Source organism: Microchirus variegatus (assembly GCF_963457635.1).
Source record: "Microchirus variegatus genome assembly, chromosome: 3".
NCBI lineage: Eukaryota > Metazoa > Chordata > Actinopteri > Pleuronectiformes > Soleidae > Microchirus > Microchirus variegatus.
In genome coordinates this window covers 22,816,267-22,835,288 of record NC_139804.1, presented here as the reverse complement: position 1 = coordinate 22,835,288, position 19,022 = coordinate 22,816,267, and the positions used below count along the sequence as shown (strand labels likewise).

Sequence of the window (19,022 nt, the reverse complement as noted above, 5' to 3'; positions counted from 1 at the left end):
AAAACCCAAGCACCCATGATCATGAATTCACCATGATCACCCCCAAATGCGAAACACAAAACACAAGTGACACAAGATCATGCTCAGTTAAAGGTTTAATTCGTTTAATTTTAGATTGAAATAGATGTTCAGCTTTAGAATTCCGTCGTGACAGACCACGACCCACATACAGTAACAGTTGGATGGTAGAGGGACCCACTAAGTGACATCAGCAATTGATCAACCGTGTGTGTGTGTGTGTGTGTGTGTGTGTGTGTGTGTGTGTGTGTGTGTGTGTGTGTGTGTGTGTGTACATGATAGTATAATATATTGCACAGATTTAGATGACTACGAGATGATGAGTGTACCAAATGACCAAATGACTCCTTTGAATAAAAGCAAGACAAATCAAAGACAGGAAAGTCCCATTAATGTTTGATGAGGTTACAAATGAGTTGAATCATACTGAGATTTAGGATGTTTCTTCCTTCATACAGCTTTGATTTATCAGAGATCAAAGATGAATGCTGCTGTGACGCCTCATGGGTTGCACAGGTTCACTTGGCAGCAGGATATAGTGCTGTTGTCTGTTGCGACACACGACGACGCACAACCCCGAGTAAGGGTGTTATCTGTTGAAAAAAACAAATACAGTTGTAAAAACACAAGCAACTGAATATATCTGAATATACAAAAAAAATAACTTTACTTACTAGTCGTTACAGATTTGCAGTGAAGCTCATGATCTTCGCACACTTCAGTGCAAGGACCAGCACTTGTATCATCTGGATTCTCACAAGTGTAGCAGGTAAGTGCATACACTGAAAAGACGGCAAAATGGGTTAAGTTTTACTTTTTAACTCTCACATCCAATATTATTCAATCAATATGCAGATTTTCTCCATCATTAGAAAACACCGTCTGTCTGTAAAACATAGGTGATAACATGTAATTCCCCTACAGTTAAAGCTTCTAAAAATCTAAAAAAGATTTAAATGTTTTACTTCAGTAAAACCATGCTGAAATGCTGAACAAACCAAAGTACCCTCACCTTGAGCTGTGCACAGCAGCACGACCAGCAGCGTAAGGAGCAGGACCTTCATGTTGATGTATGGTATGTAGACAAACCTCTCACTCTTGACACTTTTATACTCTCACAAACCAACCTTAAACACACCTCCTTGTGTTATATATTCTGATAAATGTACATTCGTGAGTAATGGACAACACCCACAAAAACAATTGTATAATTGCGAGGTGTCCTCTTTCAGTTTGCAGAGAGGTTGAACAAGGCCATTTGTAACCCACTGTTGTTCTGTGTGTTTATTAATGATGACTGGACAATGTTTTTACTCTTAATTTCTATTTGTGAAAAATAATATAATATTCCTCCAAGATGATGCTCTATCTCAAGAGCATCCAGAAAGGTGTGAGAGGGTGATTCAATGAGTCAGAATGTCTTAGCCAAATCAAAAACATATAAAGCACATAAAGGCAAGAAAAATTGGGGTATGCCCAAGGTTATTAAAGTGAAAAGTAAAATTGAAATAAAAATAAAAACTAGAGTTTAAAAAAAAACAACAATCATTACCATACATTGTTTATTTTTTCTTTGCCGTAAATTTTGGAAGGTTGTATTTTCATATTTTTCATGTTTTCAGTTTGTTTTTGTTTACAATGTTGGACACAAGGAGTTGCAGTTTAAGCATTACATTCGTTATGTTGCTAGTAGATGTGCCTTGTGAGGGTTATGTATTATTATGTCTGTTATGTTCCCCTGTGTCATTAGTCTGTAGGTTATTTGATTTTTACATTTCACAGTGTCTGCATTCAACCTCAGCAGTATGATGCATATTTTGCACCTCTAATTTGACCTCTGTTTTTTTTTTTAAATGGTGTTTTTTGTTGGGTTTGTATGGCACCATATGCTTATTCTGACCTTTTTGCATCTTGCACCTGGCACATACGCCACACTTCAAAAAACTTCAACTAAAACTAATCAAAACTAAACATTTACAACAAAAAAAAGAAAAACTAGCAAAGAGTGAAACTCAATAAAAACTAAAACGTATACCCTGGACAGGTAGACAGTCCATCGCTAGTCCAACTCATTTTACATAATTCACTTTCACACCATGCAGGCAATTAAGAGAGTCTAATAACCTGTGGGAGGAAGCCAGAGAATCCAGACACGGACTCGGGGAGAACTCCATGTAGAAACGCCCTTGTTTTGACTGGGTCGCGAACCCCTGTTCTTTTTGCTGCAACTCAACAGCGACAGCAAGTTGTTTTTCTTCGTAAGACACCCACTGTTGAAAGTTTTAATGTCTCCTCTAGGCTATTTTTGCTAGGTGACCCAATATTGATAAATCATCAGAATTCATTCAAAAGGTGAGCAGACATTGATGAGAGTGTGTAAAAAGACACTACTGTACTGATACTTCCTGTTATCAAGACTGGTATGTTGAACTTGCCATGAAGCTGTTGATTACATCTGAACATGGGGAAATACCAAACCAAAGCTATTTATACACCACTCAAATACACAACTGAACAACTGAAGGCCTTTGACCATCAAACTGCATAAATCCTCCATGTATTCTTAGAAAAAATAATAAGTTGATTTCAATCTCCTTGGTGTGTGAGTATTTCTGTTTTTATGTGTATCTGCTATTTCTTTTCTTTTCATTTTTGTTTGCAATACCTCTGTGATAACCACGCATGAGTTACATGACAACTGTGACAAAAAAAAAAATAGGCCACTTCATTAACTTTAAATTGAAGGGTTACAGATGGCAAATAATTTATGAGAACACTGTGCAGGTGCCACCCTGTTCAGTAAAGCTTAATAAAAACAATGACACTCCTTTAAGCCGTTGGATAATTAACTTAAAAAATCTGCCTGAGGAAGACACAAGTCTTATAGATGCAGATGGCATGTGTGAAGTCGCTTGCTTAAAATAATATAATAATTGACAAGTATGCTAGTCAGGTTCTAGTCAGTGAGGTTATTTCTTTTATATATATATTTTATTTTTATTTTGGAACTCTTTCACATTTCAAAAATGACATTTATACATACATATCAAAAGCAATAATGTAATATTGAATCTTTAAGTCTTATCTGAATAAAAAAAAATTGTCTTTTCCTAGAGTTGTCCATTTAAATGTATTTAGGTGTAAACAGGCAGATTTTTCAAGGTGCTCTGCAGCCAAAACAATGCGGGGTGTCATGAGGGGTTTATATGCGACAGGGAAATGTCTCATTAAAAGCCACACAAAGTGCTTCATTAGGATTAATTGCTAAGTTCCAAATATTTCAGTATTTCTCAGTTTGTACGTTTGTTCCATTAAACAGATTAATAGATGCAATCAACCTATTACGGGACGTTTTAGAGGCTTTTTTTTTACACAAACAATCTCCAGAAAAGCCGTTTTATTGACAAAGTTTGATGTTAATATTTAAGTTGTTATTCTGATATGCCATCCAATGGCCAAAAACTCTCAGCACTGTTGAACTTCATCAGTGCATTTAAGTTGTTCTTAAGTGACATCTGGAGGTCACAGTGCAGACATGCAAGCATTTTTTTTTCTCAGTTTTTCGATTCAACCATGAGTCGTTGTCTAACGCTGGTTCTGAAGTCAACGTAAAGTCCTTACGAATTTGTCAGATAGGCCAGACACATATGGGATCGTTGTTGTTTTCTTCATCAGTGGTGGCTGTCTTCTGGTTCTTTGTTGTGCTTCTTTGAGGATTTAACATTAGCAATTTTGGATCTATGCCAAAGTGTGTTTGACGTGTTAACTTCCAAGTCACAAACTGAGCAATGTTATGTATGCAGTGCAATGCAATGAGGAGTGCTCAGAACTTTCCACAAGTGTGAACAAACAACCATGACCTAGATGACTGAAAACCTTCACAGGCACTCCACATGAAAGTTCATTCAATAGAAACCACTCACTCTTACTCTGGAGAATGATGGTAAAAAAATGTAATAATTTAATGAAGGAGAAGCTTCACACACTTTCTATCATGGTAGCTCGTCACGAAAAGCCCACAGTCACTTTTATGACCCAGAGTCTGACCCAGAGTCAGAAGACACTGTCGCTCGTGAAACACCTCCACAACAGACATTATTCTTCTTCTGCGGCTCAATGTACGCAACCGGATGTGCCCGGACTAGTGCCCGGAGCAGGACGATCTGCTGTTCAGGAGAACCGCTGTTTACGTAAACAGACCGGGTTTTTCAAAGATCTCGCTTCTTAAAGAAGGTAATGACGCAGATACACACTAAAAAACAAAAAACAGCGTTAATTGAAACTTACGGTCTAGGTCTGCTTTAAAATGGTACCACATTTGTGAGGAAAATGTATTCATATTTTGAGTAGCAGAGTTGAGTATGTGAAAACATTTTCTTTGCCAATGCCAAACAGCTTATTCTGCTGTTGACTCTTGTTTGGTGTTTTTTATCGGTTCGGATGATAGAAGTGCAAAGAAACAAGACATGCTGGCAACTTAACTGTTTATTCATTTAACAAACAGGGCACAACAGGTAGCACACATCAGGTGCTACAGTTGTGCTGAAGAAAATAAGAAAAGAATATGTAAAGCTGTGGATCAGTGTCCTCTACTGCCATTCGAAAAACACATGCTTTCTTCTGCATAAAGTGATGAAAAAGCAATTCTGGTAAAATGACTGTCAACAAAATCATGTGAAAGAAACATCTGAGGTATCTTTAATGTCAGGACCAGTGTATAAGAAATAGTGAGGTGTAAGTGCTGGGTCAAAGGTCATTTTAGCACCTCTGCATGTGCATAACCATGGTTCCATTAATAACAAAACAAGGGTTCCTGTGAAAGTCTTGCGTTCCACACAACACGTTGTGTACTCGAACTCACATTACATTCCTTTTTGTTAATCAGCAGGAGTTTGTCCTCATTTGTATCTCCATGTAGTCTCTTGAGCATCAAGATGTGTGTGGGCAAGTTTCCATGGTTACCGTCCTCTTCCTGCCCCACCAATTGGACTGGGAAGTGTTGTGCTACAGCCAACCACATGCACAGTTAACACATACAATTTGCACAGACTCAAAGTGGAGGTGTGTTTGCTTTTTGTACTTGTAGGGTCCACACTGAAATGGAACTCATGGATTGTACATTCAGTTTCTGTCAGTAACCCCTCCTAAATTCTATACATTGGACATTGCACTGATTCAATAAAGTGATTAAAGTCATCATGATTGAGTGTTTTCTGTCTGAATGCTATGGTTTTCCGTGTATGTGATTCTAGAAATGAACACTTGGCTTGTTTTTCCTCCAGAATCAACAAGGGCATGTCGCAGTGTCCTCTCTAAGTGGTGAGCGTCTCCTGCTCTGAAGAAATGTTCCTGTCATCCACACTGTTCGTCTCTGGTGTAGTTTTCTGACTCCTGTGTAAAGATGGCGGTGGCAGATGATGATGTTAACAATGGTCAGCAACAGCGTTCCATCAACTAATATAATTTTGTTATATTATATTGTTGAGTTGTGCCAACTCGAAATTCCAATGTTTATTTTTTAATAATTTACATTATCTGAACGAGATTAGTTAGCCAAATTATTTGAAAATATAATTTTGGACTGTTTAAAAAAAAAACTGTTAACGGCTGTAAACTCAAAAATTGATAGCATCAATTTTTTTTACAGTGTATGGTAGACTTATAAATATACTGTAGCTCTTATATATTTAAAATTAAAAAAAATTCTGCTTACCCGGACACCTCAAATTTCCTTTCTCTGTAAGAATCGCCCTTTTCCATCAGGTAGAGAAGCACCATGTCACAAAAGAAAGCTCCCTGTTTAAATGACATTCATTTTAATGACGACAGTACACATCGTCATAATTGGTAAATACAACAAGGTTACACTCGTTTTACTCACAGCACCCATTAGAGCCAGGCCTGAGCCAACATTGATGGCTGTTGGGATGATGCTAAACTTCCCGGCCTGTCAAAGACAAAAAAACACAAAAACAAATGGTAAGATAATAAATAATGTAATGATAATAGCAATATATCAAAATCACATCACATATTCTTGACACAACCCTTGAATTTTCCAGGGAACTTTCTCTTATGAACATTTATTCAGTTTGGACTATTTGCTGTTTACCTTAAATTTTCAGTTTGGGTTTTCTGTTTTCTTTGCTTCCTGTTTTATTTTGAAGTGTTTCTCTTTTGGGGACCTTGTGTGTAGTTTTGCTTCCTGTCCTGGCTTCCCTGATTGTCTAATGTGTTTCACCTGTTTCGGTTTATTTGTTAGTCACATTTTAGTCACCGATCTAATGTAAAGAGTAATAAATAAACAGAGGAGCTTACCAGGGAGACATGAAGACAGGACAGGAAGCAAAACCACACACAAGGTACACAAAAGGAAAAAACATCAAAATAAAACAGGAAGCAAAGAAAAAAGACACAGAACTGCAAACTCAAGTTAAAGAAAACAACAAAAGTGAGTGAGTGTGACTGTTTTTGTCTGCCCTAATGTGATTCACCTGTGTTGGTTTATTTGTTAGCTTATCACACTGTACTCCCTGTCTGTTGCTCTGTTTTCTCATGCTCATGTTTCATGTGTTTCTGGTCAGCTCCTCGTGTTTATGTTCTTTCGGTTTATGTTTAACGAGTCACATTTTTTGCTTTCAAGTAGTGCTGGGCGCATAATTAACGGCTGTTAATGGTGTCAACGTTAAAGCACTTTAATGCATGACGCGTTTCCATGACAACTGACTGGAAAAGACGCGCGTGAAGTCATGTTTACGTGACTCCAGAGCGTTAAACTCTAAAGTAACACTAAACTCTAAAAACAGAGGCACATATGCTCAGTACACAGGTACGCTGGTAATTTGTAGTGCTGCTCTTTTCGTTCAATAAACAGACTGCTCCAGTTTGACTGTAGGTGTGCTAACGGCGCTAAACGAGCTAATGCAGCTAACGGAGCTAATTGGTAAACGGTGCCTGGACTCCGGTGTCGCGGCACATAAGCATGGCGTCACGCGCGTCTTTTTACCGGTCAGTCGTCATGGAAACACGTCGTGCGTTAACCTAGTGCCCAGCACTACTTATTGGTAGACGGGACTAACTAACAAATGAACAACACAGACACTGGGGAGCACAGAGACTAAATACACTAGGGAGGCGGGGCCAATCAAACACAGGTGTGACAAACAAGACACAGGTGAAACACATTAGGGCGGGGCAGGCAATCAGGGAACACGGGACAGGAAGCAAACCAGAAAATTACACACAAAACTCAAGGTAAAGAAAACAACAAAAAGTGTTGTGGATTGTAACAACTCCCTTATATTAACAACCATACTCCCTCACATTATTCTACAATAATCTCTTACATAAAACAAAACAAATCAGCAACAGAGAATTTAAGACTACTTCCTCACACATACAACTATTCTCTCTCACATAACAGGAGTATTCTCATTCACAGTTATTACCTTTTATGATGTGAGTGACTATGGTTGTTTATGTAAGAGACTATAGTATATGTGAGGGAGTGTGATTGATAGTGTAAGAGTGTATAGTATTATATGCAGGAGGGGAGAAAAAATGCATCTTGCATACCTTTCCATGCACCATGATGTTAAATTGCACACCATAAACTTTAAACAGAGATCTGAAGCTCTCACCAGCAGCATTCTTAAAATACCGAGTGTGTCTGATGGAAGAAAAACAAAATACAAGAAAATATGTAGGTACCATAAAACAAGACTTTATCACATCGATGATGACTTTTGAGTACAAATACATATCATACAGTATGTTTACTTCTAAATAAAGAGTGGAAAGTATAGTAAGAGAGACTGAGACCGTGTCTGTCTGTGTGTGTGTGTCTCACCTGAAGTTAAATCCAGTTGTGATGGTTCTGTTGGAGTCACTGATGTCTAGGCGAGTGAAGGAGTACTGTGGATTACAGTTATCATATCCTTTGTCCAGGTCACAGTCCCACCGAATCATAATGCCGATGGAGCCACCCTAAAACAGATGTCATGTCATATATGGCATGTCTATTTAATCCACAAAGGGAAATAATCCTCAAGTTTCTGCTTATATGGCTGCACTGTACATATCTGTATACACTATACAGTCCTACTGTGTCCAAGCATGTCCACTTCCACACATGGATGCTCTTATACTGGAAAAAGGAATGTAAATAAGACAGGAAAAGCTTTATATTGACATGAATGGTTTTTAAAAAAAAAAAAGGTTTTTGAGGTCACGTCTGTCATGGACTGCCCCTCTAAGTGTGCATTTATATTTACATTTTCATTGTAATTTGGACATTTATGTTAAAGTTTTCCTCCTTGTGTGTCTTCTCCTGTTTTTTTACAGAAAGTCTATGAATCAGCCAATAACAATTGACTTCATAGAGACTGGTGTTTTGTATTTTTATGCACTTTTTGTATAAAATGAATGAGGACTGCCTCTAAACGAGTTTGTGGTCCGGTCCTGGCCTCTTGCATGTGGACCCACTGCTTACATATTATGAAACATTCATTAGCTCCTTAAGTTGCAGTTGAACTCGGTAATACTAACAAATGTGGCCATGTCCTGGAACTTGTGTCCGGCTTGCTGGGTGATGTCTCCCAGGCGAAAGATGGGGCAGTACGGACAGAGCTCCTCATTGTATTGGCATTTCTTCAAATATGAGTCATCGGTCATTTCAAGAACATTGGACCTAAGAGAACAGAAACACAGAGTACATGAGTGCGCAGTGCTTGCTTGTACGCAGCTCATGTTTGCACTAGGAGAAGCATGTAGCGATGGTGTGCAGAGGGCTTACTTTGAAAATGAGAATTTGGGATAGTGGATGAAGTTCTTAATGTAGATGGTGAAGTTCTCCGCGTTTTTCAACAGAGGCCCTCTGTTAAAAAGAAAAACAGTCATTTCAATTAGGGCTGGATAATTAATAGTCTTCAAATCACAATTTTTAATTCATATATGTGATATCTGTCGGCAAGAAATTGCAGTTATCGTCGCAATCCTTCAGTGTTTGACTGAAGTTGCTGAGAAATTAATTGGGTAAGTAGGGAACTTACTTGATGCAAAGTGTTTTTTACAGACTGGGTTAGCTTTATGCATTTTATCTCTGTCTTGGTCTATTGTCCCCAAACAGTGCACTTGATCAAGCTCACCCATCTAGATAATGTCAGGTAGATATCTGACATGCAAAAAAAAAAAATGCAAGTCTAAATCCGTCTCAATTTGACCGATTTAAGCTGCAAAGGTTTTCCCATCCGTCCCTCTGCTGCCCTGTGCTGGTGTAGCATTAAGCCCATGATGGTCAGCAGCTTCATAGGAATGAACGGCGCTAAAGGGCAAGTGCTCTATCCAGTTCTTATCACACATTAAGCCCCACCTCCACCCCAGCATCCACCTACAGGCTCCACTGGGGGTTGGTGCTGTTTGCTCATCACTCCCCCCGATATGTCAATGTAAACATATCCATGGGGAATAATTAAGTCAGAGCCTGGATGCCAAACTAAACCATTTGTATTCAGTAAACGTGTAAAACTTGTAAAACTGTAAATGAAGTGGATGTGTAATACTTAACTTAGCTGTGTACATGTTCAAATGGTTATGATCAGTAACATCAGTTTTAATGTACATGTGTAGCGCACATCTTCTTACTGTGGTTTGAATTTTCTTTCAATGGGACACCAGCCGAAGATTTCACAGGTGCCAGTGGAATTGACATCCTTTCTTAAGCATCGTCCACTCATTTGTCCTGCAGAAAAGCAGCAGAGTAAAATAGCCTGCAGTCTTTCACCTCACACACACATACCGCATGAATACATGAATTTTGACATAGACCAAATTTATAGCCAACTATACCATTCAAAAGTTTTTAGTCACTGTGAAATGTCCTTCTTTTTGAAGGAAAAACACTTTTTTTCAATGAATATAACATTAAATGAATCAGAAATACACTCTATACCAGGGGTCTCAAACTGGCGGCCCAGGGGCCACATGCCCCAATCGATTACACGAGGCCCCCCACTTAATATCATGTTATAATGAAACATGGCCCACGACCTCACGTCTTTTAAACACAGTGAGTAACTGAGGAACAGCTGCCAGCGAGGTGATATAATATAATATATGTTTGCTAGCAATGTTTTTATAACAGTAATAATAAGACATTTTGTCATAATTGCGAAACGGCCCCTGGCACTAACAATTGTCCACACTATTATTGAATTTAAAATAAATGTTTTTGATATTAATACATAAATGTTGCATTATAAATAGTATTATTAAGTATACATATATATATCATGACGCAATATTGTGAATAGTTGTTTTTATTCCCACTTTTTGTTCTGTAGGCCGGGTGCCTGATCATTTGAGTTTGAGACCCCTGTTAATGTGGTAAAAGACTATTCTAGTTGCAAACGTCTGGTTTTGAATGGAATATGTACATAGTTGTAGAGAGGCCAATTTCCATCAACCATCTCCAGTGTTCTAATGGTACATTGTGTTTGCTAATCACGTTAGAAGGCTATTGGATGATTAGAAAACCCTTGAAAACCCTTGTGCAATGATGTTAGCACAGCTGAAAACAGTTTTGCTGGTTATTTGACGAAAGCAAAGTTTAATGGGCAAAAATATTATTTTTAAATAAAAATCACTATTTCTAATCTTGTCAATGTCTTGACTATATTTTCTATTCATTTTGCAAATCTTTTGATGAATAAAAGTTTGACTTTTAATGGAAAACACAAAAAAGTCGCACAGGTGAGCACAAACTTTTCAACGGTAGTGTAAGTTGTATGACCCGGTGTCGTTCTCATTGAATTTTTCCTACCATGACCAGCCACCACCATCTTCCCCTCTTCGCAGTCCTCGTCATCTCGACAGTGGCCATCCAGCACTTTAAAACTCTGAGAACAAACGTCAGAAAAAAATATAAAACCAAAAGGCAAAAGAACAACAAATACTGTTACTGTAAAACAAGTGTAACTGGCAAATTGAGTGGCAAGCTTGATTCAGTTTGAATTACAAATGTACTTTATCAAACATAACTTTAACCTGCTAGTATTAAGGAACAAGCTCAAACATGGTAGCATTATGAAAGTAAAAATGCAGTTGGTGGTTAAATGAGGACTGTGATGTTGAGCCGAGTGCTGTGGTTTGTGTTTTACGGCTGTGTACGTGTGCGCACACAGGAAATCTATTCTTAAGAGGCTGAGTTTACATACCAGGAACCGTCTTGATGTTTGTGGCTAATGTAGCTCAGGGTGAGAACCTAAAACAAACCTTGTCCATAGTCACCTAATTCTTACCTTAACCTAACCACAATCTAAATCAGAGCCCTAAACTTAACCACTTCTCCAGAGTCATTTCCAGTCCAACCAACCAAGCCGCACAGATGCCATCTGTGTCTGAGAGAAGTGGCCGCAGCTAGAATACTTTCCAGATGATCCGATCTCAGATGGCAGCGAGTAAATAAAACAATTTAAAACTAAACATTATTACTCAGACTGTGACTTGGAGTGTCACACAGGGAACAGAGCTTCTTATTGTTGTGTTGTATTATTGTCCCTATGGAACTAGCACTGCTATTTATACTGAATATAACATGTATTTTGGGAGTATATTATGTGTGGGAGGAAAAAAGGAAATGTCTTTGTCAAGATTTCAATGAGCCTGAAATGTCAAGGAACTTAAAAGTGTCTCTGAAAATGAGGAACTGGCAGTATTTAGTTTTCTCTTTGTTTAACATTGGATGGACAGTGTAGATTGTTTGAGTTTCAGTTTGATGATCATCTTGTTTGACGGGATTATCATCACATAGCAAACACACACATTGTCTATGTGGAGACAGTTAAACATTGCGCAACACACAATGCAGAAAAACCTCCATAACTCACTCTTTTAAAAGGATATTATATTAGATCAGAGTCCTCCCACTTGTACAGTCTTGAAATAGATGCACAGAAATGAAAAAAAAAATCACTCTGGTAGGGCAATGTTGTATCAACGGTGCATTACTGCATTACTTCAGTGTTAAATGTGTTTGTTGAATTTTGTACCACAGTGTTGTGTTGGTATACCTATAGAATTTTTAAATATTAAATATCGCAACGTTTCCCATTCAGTCAGTCATTTACAGATTGCTCTCACCTCAGCACACTGTCCCAGCTTCTGGTGCGGCGTCTCTAAGAAATTGGTTATGATGAACAGAACAGCTTCACCCTGTATGTAGAAGACACACACACACACACACACACACACACACACACACACACACACACACACACACACACACACAAAGTACATGTCTTTATATAGACATCATGTCCCTATGACCTTTCCTCTACACTCTTTCACTCCACTTTTCACTCCACTTACTGATGTACAGTACTGTAATACTCTCATAACAGGCTGCATTGTTTTATCACAGAATTAATGAGAGTCTAAAGGAAACTTTATGTAATTAGTACCTCAGAATTACACGATAGCCTCATTTTGTATGTGATTCAATAATCATTAGGTAATGATTGACCACTTGTTTTTTTTATGTTAACTAACCATTAATTACATTTAAGTTCATGATTTACCAACACTGATTAAACTTAAAGGTCCCATATTATACCCTATTTCTCCAAGTTAAACTAGTTCCCTGGTGTCCTAATGAACATGTCTGTGACATGCTTTGGTCAAAATACCATAAGGATGAAGCACCACAGCAGTTCAATCACCCTGCCAAAACAGCCCTGTTCAGAACTCTCTGTTTAGTAGTTTAGTCTCTGTTTAGGTCCACCTTAAAGGTCCAGGAAATCGAAACTCAAGGGATAGGAAATGAGCCACAGAGGCTATTGGGAGCCAACAGCAGTTAGCATTTGGGAAAGTGATTATTTGCAGGCTCTAGCAGGCACATTGCCGTCATATATAACATGTATCCACTGGACAGATAAATCCTCTGAGGCTGGAAGTTTGTGTAGGACTCTGTGCTGCACTGTGGAGCCGAGAATAGAACTTTTCGCAGACTTCGCAGACTTCCGGTTTCGGATACCGTTGCTCTCGCGTGCATTCTCGCATGTTTTACGGACAAAGCAGAGCTATTTAATTAGGAATTTAGCGCATTGTGACATCCCAATGAGTGCGGAAGTCAACATCACGTGTTTCATCTCCTGTACTTAGACTGAGGAGGACCACAAACACATGAGTGAGTCATTTTTTTCACACTTTGCCGACTGGTAGGGCCTCCAGAATCCCAAATATAAGGATTTAAATGATTAAAAAGTTGATTTAGCATAATATGTCCCCTTTAATCATTAGGAAATCAGTACCTAATTATTAAGTTAACCACTTCTGGCGTACCTTAAATACAAAGTGAATTTCATCATTCATTCAGCAAAGTCACAAATACATGTATTTCCCTAAAAACTAGTTCTCTATGAGAGACAACAGTATTTTCAGATTCTCATTGCTGCTGCCTGAGCTGTAAAACATCTTCACATACTGTGAAATCCTGCCTGTTGTTACTGCGTTTCAATCATGTCCTGCTTTATATCAATCTTAGGGGAACCTTAAGAGCAAAGAGTTGTTAGTATATTATAGTGTTTTGTTAATTTTAGACATATACATTATTATGATGTCACCATTTGTTAACTGTTGTCTGATTACCATGAGTTTCATTTGCAGCCAATTCCACGTATATATTTACATTGGTGCATTCTGCTGATTTGTTGAATAACCCTTAGTGTTCACACAGCACTGATCAGTGCCACAGGTGCACCCTTGGTAAATTAAAGAAAAATAAGGGGATAATACACAACCTCATGATGTCCCTAGCATGGACATCCTGGGAGGTGTTTTCCTTGGTCACATCTATAGACTTTACAAACTGCGTATTTCGTCTTCTTATGTTTGTTCAGTTTGATTTGCATGCATTCGAATAAAGAAAATTGTGCAGAAGTGATAGTTTTGTTCAATAGACATGGTTGGATGGTAATGACGTGGTGAAGCAGACTGGTGCCAAATACAGGCTGAGTGTGTTCACCTGTGGTGGGATGACGTAGTCCTCGGGTCCCCACACCAGAACACCAGACTCGGAGGTGTTGGTCACTGAGACGCCCTTCAGTTTAGTTATGATGGAGCTCTGTATGGCCTCGTCTGTCTCCTGGTAGCCTTTCTTCTTTATAAACACCCAACTGTGGGTGAGAGCGACTCTCAGAATAAACAGGTCTCGACTCTTTGAGCACTGATGGAAAGTGTTTCATACTCATAATTTCATCTTCTGTTCATCTATGGCTCACAGTGTCTTGCAATGTGCTCATAATCTAAATCAGCCTCGAAAACAACCATTTCATGTAGTGGTGGAACAAAAAAACTTTCATGGACTGAAAACAAACAGATACGTATATTACAGAGATCTGGAGTAAAATATTGAAATTGATGTGTGAACGTGAGTCAATGTGGAGTCGCGAGACAATGTTTTTTTTTTTTACGTTGTTCTTGCACAGAAATACTGTAAATGTTGTAAACACAACAAACAGAGCATTTTTTCTACCGCCCGAATAAACAAGAACACGCTGAGCTCACAAGGACTCTTTCTGTGATCAAGTAAAGTGAAATACGACGTGGCATCAATACGAGAGCTTTTATTCTGAAAAGTAAACCGGACATTTATTTTCCTACTTTCTCTCCCACTCATGCTGAATTCCGCTGAATTTTTGCACTTAATTTATGCGGCTCTACAGCGGCAAATAGAAGTGCTGTGTTCACACTCAGGTTGGTGGTTAAGGTTGGGATACTGCGTTGTTTAGTCTGTGCAAATATGTGTGTGGTGTCATTGTGTGTCATTCTGTTTCATGCATATGTTATTTTATTATCAGTTTTCTTTTTTTCTCAGTGTAAAGCATAGTGAGTTTGCAATGAATTGTGGTCTTTGAATAAAGTCTGGGCATCAAGCTGAGAGGCGTAAACTATTAAATGTTAACAACAATGCTGCGTAAATTGTTAAGGTACAGTATACAGTAGCCAGAGAGGTAAATGAAGAGTTATTGTGGTGAGGCTGTTCAGATGTTATTTATCATAATGCACACAAAAAACCCAGTCTGTTGTACCTTTAACATAAAAGTCCACATTCATTTTACAACAATGTGTTGTACCACAATTAAATTGAAGGAGGCAATAATTCTCTTACCCTATAATGTAGCCGAGGATGGATAACTGAATAAGTCTGTACAAAATGCCAACTCTCCTATTCTTGGCAACAATGTATTTTTCCGTTTTGTAGTAAAATAAGGAGTGAAACAGACCCCCGGCCATCCTGCAGCCCTGTGTATACAGTGAAACGCAGAGACAGTCAGAGAAACACATACACAGAGAGAGAGCGTGAGAGAGAGAGAGAGAGAGAGAGAGAGAGAGAGAGAGCGAGAGAGAGAAAGAGACTCACTTAAGAATAGGCAAGAATGTAACGCACTACTATTTGTCATTCCGTAGGTTCAATGAGAAGGCAATTCTCTCCATACTTTAAAGATTAGTATCCAAGTCTCTCCACTCAGTCTCTGTTGGAGGGTCAGGCTGCAACCATTTTCGTGTTACAGCTTTCTTGCTGGCAGCTAGTAATATCTTTTAATAAGTATTTGTCCTGCACCAACAAGTGTGCTTCGATATTGGCCGGAAAAATTATTGAAAAAGACCAGCCAATTCCATCCCTAAACATTATCTGATCATTATCCCCGATATTTGATTGAAAGGTCCTGTGCTGAAGGTTTTCAGATTACAAATGTTAGGATCTGATCAGTGAAATTCAGGCACAATCGTTGCTTCCAAAACAATCTAATTTATATTGATTATGTAAAATAATGGGAAATATCAATCTCATAAAAGAACAGTAATTTTCCATAATTGATATATATTATATATAAACTATATTTTTGCATGAAAATCACCTATAAAAACAGTCTAATGGTGTTCTTATAATTAAAAAGGACTTCAAATTGCAGAAGGGTAGTGTTATTAATTTATTTGGCACAATTTTATGGAAGAGAGTCTTGCATATTCCTTAATTTTCATGTAAAAATGTTTACCATATTTCTTTAAAAAAAGAAATATATATATATATATATATCTTATCTGAATTATATATTTGTATTCTCTGCCAGTATGGTTGGATAGCTGGGCAGCTCCAAAATATATGTAAATGGTTTGCCAGCTGTTCGCCACATTCCCTCCAACATAGACCTTTTTCCACATCACCTAGTTGCATATATTTTAACTTGGGTGTTATGAAATATCTTGTCAGATTTTGCCAACAAAATTGTCTCCATACACCTGAACTGGTGGAAGTAGGCTGCACAGAGCACATATTCAACCAGTCGTCTTCTGGAATAACAAGTCCACTTCCCTTGTCCAATTTTAATCTAATCTTATTTGTGGAGTGTTTCTTAGTGGCTTGCATGCTTAAGCATATTTTTGAAACAAGTTTCTGATTGTCCTTATTTTTATACATATCAGTAAAGATATCAATTATGTTGGTTGCTAGCTTTTATCTCATTCATAAAATAGGGCCGGATTTGTAATTACCCAAAAAAGTCAAATTTCTCCAAACCATACAGCAAGTAATGCCAATTCTGTACCAGTGCTTAAATAACCCATCAATCACTGCCAGTTTGAAATCTGGGTCAAAAGCAACCCATTTAAGCAGTCTTGTCTGTCTTTCAAGTAGTGATGATTTACATTCCTTGAACTAGATTCAAAAAGGAACGACTGTCCATTGAAATAGGTTATTTAAATGCAGATTATACAAACTGCTGCCCAACATATTGTAATGGGATATCTAGCTGTGAGCTTTCCAAGTCTTTCCATCTTGAAGTATACTCTAGGTTACAACAAAGTGCTAGCGATTTTAATTGCACCGCCTTATAGTTTCCTTATAATTTCAAAATATCGTTTGGTATTTGAATCCCCAGATACATAATTTCTGAAGCCGTCCAAATATATTCAAATCTATTAACCATGTCTTTCTCTGGAATATAGTTATAAGTTAGAGTCTGTGCATTTCGTACATTTAATTTATATGCGGAAAAAGTTCCAAGGGCAGGGCTGAGTGGACAGCCTTGTCTGCAACCTCTCTCCAGGTTAATTTTCTGGGAGAGATATCCATTGGTCTTTATTCTAGAATTTGGTGAGGAGTACAATGTTTAATGCTTCTAATAGATTCTCCCTTAAATCCAAATCTTTTTAAAACCAGGTACAGATACTCCCAGCGAGTAAAAAGCCTTTTCCGCATCCAAACTAATTGCCATGGCTCCAATATTATCCTTGGTTACATGATCAATTACATGCAGTCTTGTGTCTGCCTATCCCGTACAAAGCCTGTTTGGTCTGGGTCCACCAACTCTGGTACTATATTTTCAAACCTTTTAGCTAATATTGAAGCATATCATTTATAATCTATATTCAGTACAGAAATTGGCCTATACGAGCTGCATTCTTTTTTGTCTTAACCCTCTTTTGGAATAACTAAAATGATTGCCTGTAATGGTAAATTCAATTTCTCTGACTCAGAGCTAAAACTTCCCATCACCCATACCTGCCAAACACAGAACACTTTGCTCGAGGTCTGTCCCCAGTAAGGATCACTCCTGTGAAGATTGACCTTTTCTTTGCAACGAAAATAAAACCTTGTCGGCTGGCAGAAGTTCTCTATTTCATTCTTCACCCGCAGCAGATAAATTTCCACAACACCTCCTTTCATGTTCTTGGTGGTTTTCCTTCTTGAAGTGTAAAATTATAGCAGTCAAATGTATGGGTAACATTTGATCTTTAAATGTCCTGACATGATTTGGCAAACGTGTAGATGTTATTAGGTGAGGCTTTTGTTAAAAAAGGCTAATATATCCCTTCTCCCTCTGTCCCTATTGGCAACTTTATTATCAGTAAGAGCAAGTGTCCCTGGCTGGTTCTCATAAATGGTGGTTGGTCATACCTCAGAAAACACACTTCTAAAAACCTGAACTCTCCCATTAAAGCAATATGCAACACAAATAAACATAAATAACATAGAACTGTGACTATCGATTAATGTAAACATAGTTTATATACATTTTGTTCTTTAAAAACAACAGAAATCTTAATTCTGGGGCCCACATGCTATTCCTCAAGCCTCACCTGTGGGCCAGCGTTCACACTTCTGGAAACACTCATCACTGAACCCATTTTGGCTCCAGGTAGAACGTTGTTATGAAGGTTCCACCTGAAACCCTTTTGGCAGGTTCCACCAAGAACCCTTTTAATACCCTATTCAGGAAATGGCTTTTAAAGGGTTCTCTGTATCAAAATGGTTCTTACTGGAACCATTAGTGTTACCAATTACCCTTGAAAAACCCTTTCTTCTGGAAAGGGTTTTTCAAAAGCAAATGGTTCCAGGTAGAACCACAGCCCTTGTAAAATTACCCTTTTGGAAAACTTATTTCTAAGAGTGTGAGAGGAGTTATAGTTAGGTGGATGTGGTGAACTGCTGTGTATGTATAGTCAACCTGAATTATTTTATGTCTCCCACTCACTGAACACATGACAGTACATGTAAGGATTGTCATTTAACAAGCAGAACGACAAAGACAAGAAACAGCTAATGAAGGACATGCAATTGACAGAAAATACACAACAGTATTATAATGTATTATAATATATTATTAATGCTTAAAACACATAAAAAATAATCAAAATGAAGGCAAGACTGGATATATATATATATATCACTGTATATATATATAAACACTGTAAAGTTCAGTTAACATGTGAGCATCTACTTCCAATAGCAAGATTAAATCTACTTTTAAAGCAGGAACCAACCTGAAAGCCAAACTATAAGTTTAGTAATTGTCTAAAATTTTAATTTGAACCTTTATCTGTTTCATCACACTGCCTTTCTTCCGGTAGGTTTTAACAGGAAGTGGTCTGGAGTCATTTCAGCCCCTACATAGTATTTGTCAGCATGTCAACTGTGTAAATGTTAATTTCTTATAGATCTAATT

At 37.9% G+C, this 19,022-nt stretch overlaps 1 protein-coding gene across 1 annotated transcript; it reads right to left on the bottom strand.

Annotated features, from left to right (window-relative positions):
• Positions 1–5,330: 5,330 nt before the first annotated feature.
• Positions 5,331–18,204, bottom strand: LOC310925032 (P2X purinoceptor 5-like; the record flags this gene model as incomplete). Its single annotated transcript, XM_083886899.1, has 13 exons — positions 5,331–5,409; positions 5,732–5,814; positions 5,900–5,965; positions 7,594–7,687; positions 7,868–8,004; positions 8,566–8,707; positions 8,813–8,893; positions 9,661–9,757; positions 10,838–10,913; positions 12,157–12,228; positions 14,039–14,189; positions 15,185–15,318; positions 18,157–18,204. The coding sequence occupies 13 exons, from the start codon at positions 18,202–18,204 to the stop codon at positions 5,331–5,333; spliced, it is 1,260 nt and encodes a 419-aa protein (XP_083743025.1).
• Positions 18,205–19,022: the final 818 nt, after the last annotated feature.